This window comes from Arachis duranensis, chromosome 10 (genome assembly GCF_000817695.3).
Source record: "Arachis duranensis cultivar V14167 chromosome 10, aradu.V14167.gnm2.J7QH, whole genome shotgun sequence".
NCBI classification, from domain to species: domain Eukaryota; kingdom Viridiplantae; phylum Streptophyta; class Magnoliopsida; order Fabales; family Fabaceae; genus Arachis; species Arachis duranensis.
In genome coordinates this window covers 12046965-12057927 of record NC_029781.3, presented here as the reverse complement: position 1 = coordinate 12057927, position 10963 = coordinate 12046965, and the positions used below count along the sequence as shown (strand labels likewise).

The window sequence follows — 10963 nt, the reverse complement described above, 5'->3', positions numbered from 1 at the left end:
TCGCCTCCCCTTTTCCCCTTTCCAGATGGCGCTACTCAATCGTTGTGACGTGGCACCGGCCCAATTGCATATGAACAGTTGGGCTTCCATCCGCTGTTTCGAGATGGTTTGCGAATACTTGGAGCTTCCGGTCTTCGTTGAAGTATTTTTGTTTCTTTTTATTTTGACGAATCCTTCTAAGGAGGGGAGGGCCAAAAAGGGCTTCATGTCCTTCCAGGCAGCCCAAGGCCGGAGGATTTTCGGCGTATTTGAAGATTCTTACCATGGTTTTAAGGATAAGTATTTCAAGGTCCGACCGGCCGAAGGTCGACATCCCTTTTGGTTGACTCTACAAGGGGAACGTCGCATACCGACGTACTGGAGTTTTGGGACGGGGGCTAACACCTTTTCTAAGATAACGTATAAAGGGTTGTCACCAGAGAACAAGAGGGTTGCCGACGTCTTGTTGGCTGTTTTTGGGAAGAACCTTGTTAACCCTCATCTTCTTATGGGTGACCGTGATATGGACATGAATTATATACATGAGTGGCCGTCTAGTGATTTGCCTGTGCTTACTATTGTTTTGGTTTATCTGCCCGATCTGACGATTAACTAATTTCTCTGTTTCATTGCAGTGTCAATGTCTGCCGAGGTGACTGGACTCGATGCGTTATTCAACACCTTCTTGGCTGGCAGTGATGACGACTCCGCTACCCCCGCTCATGAGGTGCCTCATGAGGATACCGTCAACCCGGAGGTTTAGTCCTAACCCTCCAAGGGGGAGATGGCCAGCACCAATACTGGAGTGGCTCCTCGTTCTGAGGTGGAGGTTGAACCAAAGCCCCGGGAAGAGGCGGACCTTGAGGAGGAAGTGGTTGTCATTGACAACCCAAGGAAGAGGAAGCCATCCTCCAATTCTGAGGGGGTTCTTACCGTCATGGAGAAGAACTTCGATGCCAGGAACTTTATCGATTCCCAATTGCTTCCCGGCACAGAAGACTTCTTCTTTGGTGGGGACCACTCTTCTCAAGTGAGGTGGATGTACCGCACTTTGCTCAGGGGGGCCGCCATAGCAAGAAAGGCGGAATCTGCTTTGGCGGGGACCCGATCTCTTGAGGTAAAGCTTGAATCTTCGGTCAAGGCTAATGCCAGATACAGAGAGGAGGTGAAGTTGCTTCGGGAGCAGCTTGCGGCTGCCGAGGAGAAGGCCAAGTCGGCCGAGGATAAGGTTAAGGTTGCTGACGAGAAGGTGAAGACTGCAGAGGAGAAAGTGAAGACCTCTGATGCTGCCGTGGCTCGCCTTACTGAGCGGAGCTTACCTTGGAGGGTCAGCTTAACTCTTCTTAAGGTCGGGTGGCCGAACTGAAGAAGGAGCGTGATGAGGCACTTTCCTCGGTCAAGACGATTCAGGCTGAGACTGTTGAATTCAAAAAGTATAAGGAGATCTTAAAGCAGGGCAAGAGTACCATCCTGATGACCGAGGAAGCTCTCAAGGCTCAAGTAAGGCTGCTGGCTCCCGACTTCGACACCTCAGCTGTTGGTGTCTTCAAGACTATCAAGGACGGCAATATCGTTGACATGCCGAAGAAGTGACTGGTGCTTTTGTAATTTGTGAACTTTTCATCTTATAACTTGTGAACTTTGTAATTTCTGGATTGCTTTTGTTGAAAATGTTAGCCGCTTGGTCGGTATGTAATTACTGTTTGTTCCCGCGTAATCGGTAATACCTTTATACTATATTTTGTTACCATTTTGTTGGTATTGGCTATTTGCTTATGTTCGTTTACCGTTATATTGGCTATTACTTTGATGGTTCCCGGGGTGATCAATCCCGGGTTACCGTGTCGCCGTAGTGTTTATTATTTGACATAACAAACTCGTTAACAATATAGAACATAGAAGGAAAGAGAATTCATCATAAAGTGAACATTAATCGGTAATTGGTCAGACATATAGCAAAATAAATAATTAACAAGTGTAAATGATTCAACATAAAGTAATGCGGATCTTACTGAACCTGGCAGGCCGTCCAGTCGGTGTGCTTGGCCTTGGAATAGAATCTTCTCAAGTAAGCTGTGTTCCATGTTCTCGGGACTTCTTTGCCGTCCAGTCGTTCTAACTTGTAGGCGCCTTTGCTGATTACCTCTTATACCCAGTATGGGCCTTCCCAGTTAGCCGCCAACTTCCCTTCCCCCGGGGTCGATGGGCCAATGTCGTTACGCCGTAAAACTAGGTCATTCTGCTCGAATTTTCTTTTGAGTACCTTGGCGTTGTAGCGCAGGGCCATCCTCTATTTTAATGTCATTTTCGACAAGTGGGCTATCTCCCTAGACTTGTCTACTAGGTCTTTCTCCACGACCTCTTCGATTCCCCCCAATATTAGCCGCGGGCTCGGCTTGCCAATCTCCACAGGTATTATCGCGTCTACCCTGTAAGTGAGACGGAAAGGGGTCTCCCCGGTAGACAATTGTTGGGTTGTGCGATAGGACCAGAGGACTGAGGATAACTCGTCTTCCCATGCTCCTTTCTTGTGGTCAAGTCGCTTTTTGAGGCCTTGTAAGATGACTTTGTTGGCAGCCTCGACTTGACCGTTAGTTTGGGGGTGTTCAACTGACGAAAACCTTCGCTTTATGCCTAAGCCAGCTAGGAATTCTCCAAACTTCTTGTCAGCGAACTGGGTGTTATTATCCGAGACGACGACCTCTGGGATCCCAAATTTGATTATCACTTGCCTCCACATGAACTTTCGACAGTTGGCCGATGATATGCTGGGTAGTGGCTCGGCTTCCACCCACTTAGTGTAGTAAGCGATGGCAACAATTAAGTACTTCACCTGCCCAGACCCTACCAGAAAGGGCCCCAACAGGTCGACTCCCCACTGCGAAAATAGTCGGGAGGCCATCAGGAGGCTAAGTTCTGCTGCCGGCGCTTTGTGGAAGTTGGCGTTCTCCTGACACCTCTTGCATTTCTCCACGAACGCTTTGGAGTCCGCCATCATCGAAGGCCAGTAGTAGCCAGCCCTGACAAGTTTCCGGGCTAGAGCCTTCCCCCCAATGTGGTGGCTGCAACATCCCTCGTGGACTTCGCATAGCACTAAGCCGTTTGGTCGGGATGCAGGCACTTTAGTAGGGGTTGGCTAAGCCCTTTCTTAAATAATTGGCCCTGTATTATGGTGTACTTGGTTGCTTCTCTTCTTAGCCCTCTTGCTGTTTTGTCGTCATTAGGGAATTTACCGTTCTCCAAGAAATCGGTAATCGCGTCCATCCATGAGGGGCTTGAGCAGACAAGGTGTAAGGTCACTGCTGGTTCTTTTATCAGGCGTTGGATGAGGGAACGGTTGCCCGTTCCTGACTTCGTGCTTGCCAGCTTTGATAAGAGGTCGGCCCTTGTGTTTTTCTCCCTAGGGACGTGCTGTACGGTGACTTCATCAAACTCTTTGCTCAACCTGTTGACTTGCTCCAAGTACTTTTGCAGCAGTGAATCCCTAGCTTGGTATGTCCCATTGACCTGTGACGTGACGATCTGGGAGTCACTACACACTTCTACTCTTGTGGCCCCGACCTCTTTTGCCAATTGGAGGCCGCCTAGGAGGGCCTCATATTCTACTTGGTTGTTAGATACGGAAAAGTCGCACTTGATCGACTACTCGTACACGACTCCGGTAGGACTTTCCAAGATGATTCCAGCTCCTCTGAACGTTTGGTTAGAGGCTCCATCTACGTGGAGCTTCCACCGTATGTTCGGGTTGTCGAGAAGATCCCCTGTTACCTCAACTAGGAAATCTGCCATTGCCTGAGCCTTGATGGCGTGTCTAGGTTCGTACTGCAGGTCGTATTTGGACAGCTCAATTGCCTAGGCCATCATCTGCCCCGCCAGGTCGGGTTTCTACAATATCTGCTAGATCGCCTGGTCTATTCTAATTGTTATTGGATGCCCTTGAAAATATTGCCGGAGCCTGCGGGACGAGGTCAGCAGTGGGTAAGCTAGCTTTTCTAATTTGCTATATCTCAGCTCTGNNNAGCCTCCTCTGTTACTGCCGAGTACAAGAATAGTATTTCCCCATTTTTGGGCTTACCGAGGATAGGTGGTGACGAGATGATTCTCTTGAAGTGATTAAAGGATTCCTCGCAAGCCGGGGTCCATTCAAACGCTATCATTTTCTTCATCAAATTGAAGAAAAGGAGGGCCTTGGCAGCCGACGCGCCGAGGAATCAAGATAGCGTGGTTAACCTTTCGGCAAGTCTCTGCATGTCCTTTATGCTTTCTAGGCTTGTCATTCGTAGGATCGCCTCACACTTTTCCAAATTAGCTTCTACCCCTCTCTGGGTTATCATGAATCCCAGGAATTTCCTGGCCTCCATGGCGAAGACATACTTGAGCGGGTTTAGCCTCATACCGTGTCACCGAAGAGCTGCGAACACGCTTTCCAAGTTACTAATGAGGTCGTTGGCCTTGATGGTCTAGACTAGGATGTCGTCCACGTAACCTCCACCGTTTTACCGATTAGGTCACAGAATATCTTGTTCATCAGCCTTTGGTACGTGGCTCCCGCGTTCTTCAGCCCAAACGGCATCACCTTGTAGTAATATGTTCCCCCCTTGCATTTTGAATGCCGTCTTTTCTTCATCCGGTTGATGCATCAGGATCTGGTTATACCCAGAATAGGCGTCCATGAAGCTCAGGTACTCGTAACCCGAGGCTGCATCTACCAGTGCATCAATATTAGGGAGGGAGAAAGAGTCCTTGGGGCAGGCTTTGTTGACGTCAGAGTAGTTTATGCACATTCTCCACTTCCCGTTACGTTTCCTGACCAAGACAACGTTTGATAGCCATGTTGAGTACTCCAGCTCCCGGATGAACCCCGCTTGTAAGAGGCTGCCCGTCTATCTGGCCACTTCACCGGCTCTTTCTTGGGACATTTTCCTCCTCCTCTGCGCTACCGGCTTAGCTTCCGATCTCACCGCTAGGTGGTGCGACATGACCTTGTCAATACCCGGCATGTCGGCTGGCGTCCACACGAACAGGTCGCCGTTTTTCCGAATTAGCTCCACCAACGGCTCCTTTAACTCATGGGGGAGGTTCCTGTTCACGAAGGTGAACTTTGCCTCCGAGTCGCTGACCTTGATTTTCTCGAGGTCTCCCTCGGGCTCTGGCCTGGGCTTATCCTCGACTCTTGCGTCCAGGTCGGCCAAGAAGACCCTGGCTACTTCCTTGGATTTCTTCCTTAGGGAGAGGTTGGCGTTGTCGCATGCGACTGCCGTTTCTAAGTCTCCCTTGATGGATCCAATCGACCCATTATCAGGAACAAACTTCATTACCAATAACTTGGTGTAGATTATTGCTTCGAGTTCGTTGATGGTTTCTTTGCCCTTTATGATGTTGTAGGCTGTGGAATCCCTCAAGACAACGAACTCCGCCATTATAGTCCTCCTCTCTGGACCCCTGCCTATGGAGACCGATAAAGAGATTATCCCATCTGGCTTGATGAAGTGGTCTCCGAGACCGACCACACCATGCTGGTGTGTCTTCAGGTCAGTATCTCGTAGACCTAGGGCGTCAAATACATTGCGGAACATGATGTTCGAATCCGCGCCGGTATCCACTAGGATTCGCTTAACCAGTCCGGTTCCTACCTCTGCTGTGATCACCATAGGGGGATTTTCCTGCATATTTTCAATCCACTGGTCCTCAGGGCCAAACGAGATTGGTGGTACTTTCCTGGGGGAAGGCGTGGCACTAGATGAGGATACCGCCAAGACTTTGGCGTCCTTCCTACACACTGACCTCGACCTAGGGGTGGTGTCCCTTCCAACTACTACATTCACCACCGTGAGTCCCTATTCGCTATCTTCCTCAGGTTCCCGCCTTTGTCTCACGGCTCGGTCCTTGTCGTCCTCGGGTCGGTCCCTATCTCGCCTCCTCGGCTCTCTTATGAGATGTGACAGTTCCGCTAGCTTGCCATCCTGGATTGCCTGTTCCAGGGCATCTTTGAGATCAAAACAGTCTTGGATCTTGTGACCAAAACCCTTATGATAATCGCAATAGAGGATTTTTTTTCCTCCGGTCCTGTCCTTCAAAAGTTGGGGCTTTGACAAAATACCCTTATCAGCTATCTCCTGATAGACCTCCACAATCGGGGCAGCTAGAGAAGTGTAATTGGTAAACCTGCCGACCTGGGGGAACGGCCTGGAGGTTTTGGCCGGGACTCCGTCCTTGTAGTGTTCCTTAAGCCTCTCTCCACTGCCGTGTTGGCGGGTATGGCTATGGACGGGCTGATGCTTGTTGGCCGCCACGATTTGGCTAACTTCGTCCTCATTTATATACTCCCTGGCCACGTTTTGAATCTCCTACATGGTCCACACAAGCTTAGTGGTCAGGTGCTTCCTGAAGTCCTCATTGAGCAATCCGTTCGTCAAGCATAAGCAGGGCACCGAGTCAGTTAAGCCGCCAATCTCCAGACACTCAGCATTGAACCTGTCCAGGTACTTCCTAGTCATCTCGCCGCTTCTTTGAGTCACCCCAAGCAGGTTAATCGGATGTTTGGCCTTGGCGATTCACGTGGTAAATTGAGCTAGGAAAGCACGGGTGATATCTCCAAAGGTCGTCACAGATCCTTGGTAAAGAGAATTGAACCAGCGTATCGCCGGGCCAGTAAGGGTCACGGGAAAGGCGTGGCATCTTACCTCATTACCGACTCCTTCGAGGTTCATCCTGGCCTCGAAGGCCGTTGATGCTCTTGGGGATCCTGGGTCCCATCATACTTTATGTCTGTTGGCTTGTCGAAATGCTTCGGTAGCCGAACCTCGAGGATAGAGTGGTGAAAAGGGGTTGCCCCCAGGATTATGGGACGACTCGTTCTCCTTTAATTTCCCTTTCGTTTTCTTCTCGGTTTCCTTCCCTAGTCAGTCTCGTTGGGAGTCGGGTGTAGATCACGGGGTCTTGCCACTGCCTCGGCGCGTCCCTACTTTCCCCTTGACTTTCTGACTCCGCTCGGGGACTCCGCGTGTGCCTGGAGCGGCTTCTCTCGAGACTTCTTTCTCCCCGTTGAGGGGATCGGGAGTAGTCCTGCCTGGGGGTTCATTGGTGATGGTCTCGACTTGCCAGCTTGCGTTCCAAATTTTGCACCCTATGCCGTAGTTCCTGCATTATCCTGGCGCTATCGCTTCTGGTCCCTCCAAAGGGACGCCTCTCCTGGGATCGCATGGGTAGGTCGGGTTATCGAAGGGAGGATCTGGTGCGTTCGTGGGAGGAAGCCATAGAGGTTGGCCTACGGCTTCGAGATGCTCCTTCTCCCCCTTGTGGTTCGACTCCGTCGCCGCGCTCCACGGGGCCCATCCAAAAATCCATTCAGTCGGTCCCCACAGACGACGCCAATGTTCAGTTGTCGGATGCCGGACGATTCATGAATGACTCCTGAATGTGAATGGTGGGTTTCGGCCTCATTTTGGATCGGGTGGTACGAGAGGTGGAGTGGCCGACTTCCCGAGCTCTTCAGGAGGAGTGGGGGTGCCACCTACAAGGACACTACGACGCTCGAGTCAGAAAAATGTGCAGGTGGTGTGTGAGAAGGGAATAAAGTGACGTACCTTGGGGGGAGGGATAGGATCTTTTCCCTTTATATCCTGTCAGTAGGGCATGCCCCACGAGGAATGTCCTCCTTCTTGGAAACTTCCTGCCCCCAACTGTCAGACAGCTGGTAACAGGAAACATACCTAGGTCACAGGTCGGGCGGGTCGCATGCGTTAACCCAACCGCGTAGACCCGGTTGCTTGTGTGCCGGACCGGTCGCTTTACCAGTTGGGCTGGGCCGCAACAACTGTGTTGTTTCTTATGCTTCTTTTGCTGAAAAATGTTTATGTGATCAAAGATAAGTCTTATTTTATAGAAGAGTGACTAAGGGCAATTTTCATAAAATTAATAACTGTAAATTCAAATCGAAGTCTCTCAGAAGTTAAATTTTTACAAGTGTATCAGACTAAAACATACACAGTTAGGTCAATGTTCAAGCTAAGTAACACAATGTTATAAAACTAAGCTATTCACCAATTCCATTATTCCATTGACTGCCAAATGAGATGGATTGAACCTCAAGTCGCAAATTAAACATCAGTAAATAATTAAAAAATATAGAAAAGAAGAGAAAGGACGCTAAGAAAGAAAGGAGGAAGGAAGGAAGAAACCCAGTTTAACTTTACAAGAGGCCAATCTCTGAATGCTTCAAGAAAAATGTCCTTTTGAATATAGAGAACATTTTCTAGGACAGGCCTAGAAATGTCGCATAATAGAAATACAAAGATTAAAAGCAATATTTTTAGACAATTATTTATGTGATTAATATAAAAAAAACTATTTAATTTTATTATTATAACATTACATAATTAAATAAAAATAAAAATTTGTTTTAGACTAAAAATGTATTAAAATTAAACTTTTTTGTTTAGTTCTATACAATATTTTTTAATTTGATAAATCAAAATTAATTTATCATAGATCAAAATTCTATTTTATCTCTTTTTTCTACACATATTTTTATATTAGAGTATCTCTTGATGATTTATCAGTGGCTAAGAGAAGGGGGGTTGAATCTTATCCCCTTTTCTGCTTAATAACTCTTGCTGTACTTTAAAACATTTGAGGAGATATTTTTGTTTTTGTCTCGTGCCTAGTCAAGAGACTTTTTCGTTTTGTCTCGTGACCAGCTAGGAGATATTTTTCAGTTTTGTCTCCTGTACAGTAGAATAAGAAATGGAGTAGAAGAGAGAGAAAATTACACCCAGACATATCCTGATTCAGCTGCAAAGTACAATACAGCCTACATCCAGTCTCCATCACAACAATGATTGAATTTCACTATAATCATCCTTGATTACAAACACCAATTCTCCCTAGGAACTACCCTTCCCATCCGAAACAAGTCCAGAATCTAATCCCCAATCCTGAACTTGACTTGGTCACTGCCAAACTTTCAACTGCTAAGTGCTAACCCAACTTGCAAGAAAATTTCCACAGAATTATGAAACATAACACAGATGTACAAAGGACCTCTAAAGACATCTATGGCTTTTTCTTTTAATTTTGTGCACTCTGCCTTTTTCCGCTCTATGACTTTTTCTTACAAACCTCACTGTTTGCCTTTTTCCATGAGACTCAAGACAGACAAAATTAAACAGAAAAATACAAAATGAAGAACATTGAAGGAGAAGAACTTCTTGTTAGCTTAGGTAGCTATGTGAACAATGTGCTTTTACTCTTTTCCTTGCTTCAAGCCCTGGTAGTTCTCCCTTATTTATAGAAGGGGAAGCCTCCACGGTTGAAACTATTGAACCAAACTAAACTTCTTCTTCTTCATGCAAAACCGGTTCGGCTAAAGAGAGAAGAGAGATAACTAAATGCTATAACCAACATGCAATTACCTCTGAGTCTTCCTTTTACACCAAGCTTCATCAATCCGAGCCATCCAACTTGACTTACACTCCAAGAAGGATCCCTAGCCCTTGATGCGTCCTTGATGCATGACAGCTCCTCCTGCTCCACTTTTGCTTCATCCTTCACGTAGCCTCCCTAACTACCTTTTGTGATGAGTGAACACAAAGCAGAGACGAGCCATGCTTCTGAGATCTTCTTCCTCTAATCGAGATCTTCTTCTTCCATTTTTGGTATGGAGAGCATGAGCTTACTTCACCAAATCTTACCTTATGTTGGTGAAGATCTCAGCCACAACATATTTTTTGTTTTCTTTTTCTTGCTATCATTGCAATGGTCTTTAGCTTGCCTCTAGCTTCTTCTTCTTCACTCTGATATCTTGCAAATGCTTCCATGTTTTTCTGATGGAAGTGAGCAAAACTTAGGAAATAGAAGAGAGTAGAAAGAAAAGACAAAGCTATGGGAGTAGTAAGTGTTATCAAAAAAAATTAATTAAGATTAACTCCCTATGCTTCTTGTGTAGTAGCGTGTAAGCTATACTTAATGCTATCAAATCATTTTGACATTTTCTCTTTCATGTTTCCAAGGTTTGCATCAACTCCACTTAATAAAATTTGAATTCCATCAAAAGATAAAAGTGATAACCGTTGGAGCATGCAACATTATAATCAAAGAAATGAATTTCATCAAGTTAAATGGATATAGAAATATATTGTGCCACATTTCCTTTTGATTTTGGACCAGCTTATTTGTTGGGCTTTTAAATTGGTTTTATTGGTCCAATAACAAGATGTTGTTTCAGCCAAGTCACTTAAATATTTTAACCAAGGTTGAATGTTTGCAATTTTTCTTTTCTTTTTGACCCAATAGTAAAAAATGCACAACAAAATTATTTTAATAACATATATAAATTGAAATCAAATTAATAATTTTACAATTAATTGTTTTAATAATATTTGATCATCGTCAATTTAAATTGAAATTTTTCAAACTCATCATCTCTAAATTATTATTCTAAAACAATTACCAAATAAGATCTGATCAAGGGTCGAAGAAGCGGTTACCACAACCACATTTCCTATCCAACGGCTTGTAAATAACGGCTTGTAAATTGTAATTGGAGTACCTGTCATGATCTTGAAGCAAGAAACCTTCCTTTGCGGCGGTTGGAGCTTGCACCGCCATGCATGGATGGCAGCTTTTGCACTTGTTGTGGCAGATAGGAGGAACCGAACCTAACCTATTTTTCTCTTAAAAAAGTAACAGATCCTGCATATTCATAACACAACTAATTGAATAATTCTTTTCAAACTAATTTTGACAGACAAAAAGAAAATAAAATGAACTGAATTGATAACGTTCCCGTGGAGAACTTGCAGGTATGCGTTCACTGACGCAAGAACTGGATAGAGCATGTGTGCATTATTACAATTATCATATGAACTAGGTGAAGCCATGAATGATGAATGACTATCATGTCAAATCATGTAATAATTGCCATTGTATGTATATTGTAAACTAAATTACTAATGATGAGAATGAGAGGGTGAGAACAAACGGT

At 45.7% G+C, this 10963-nt stretch overlaps 1 protein-coding gene across 1 annotated transcript; it reads right to left on the bottom strand.

Annotated features, from left to right (window-relative positions):
- Window positions 1–4487: 4487 nt before the first annotated feature.
- On the bottom strand, window positions 4488–5648 carry LOC107469038 (uncharacterized). The gene is made up of 2 exons (XM_016088429.1): window positions 4897–5648; window positions 4488–4785 (listed from the first exon to the last, which is right to left on the bottom strand). The coding sequence occupies exons 1-2, from the start codon at window positions 5646–5648 to the stop codon at window positions 4488–4490; spliced, it is 1050 nt and encodes a 349-aa protein (XP_015943915.1).
- Between the last annotated feature and the right edge of the window lie 5315 nt (window positions 5649–10963).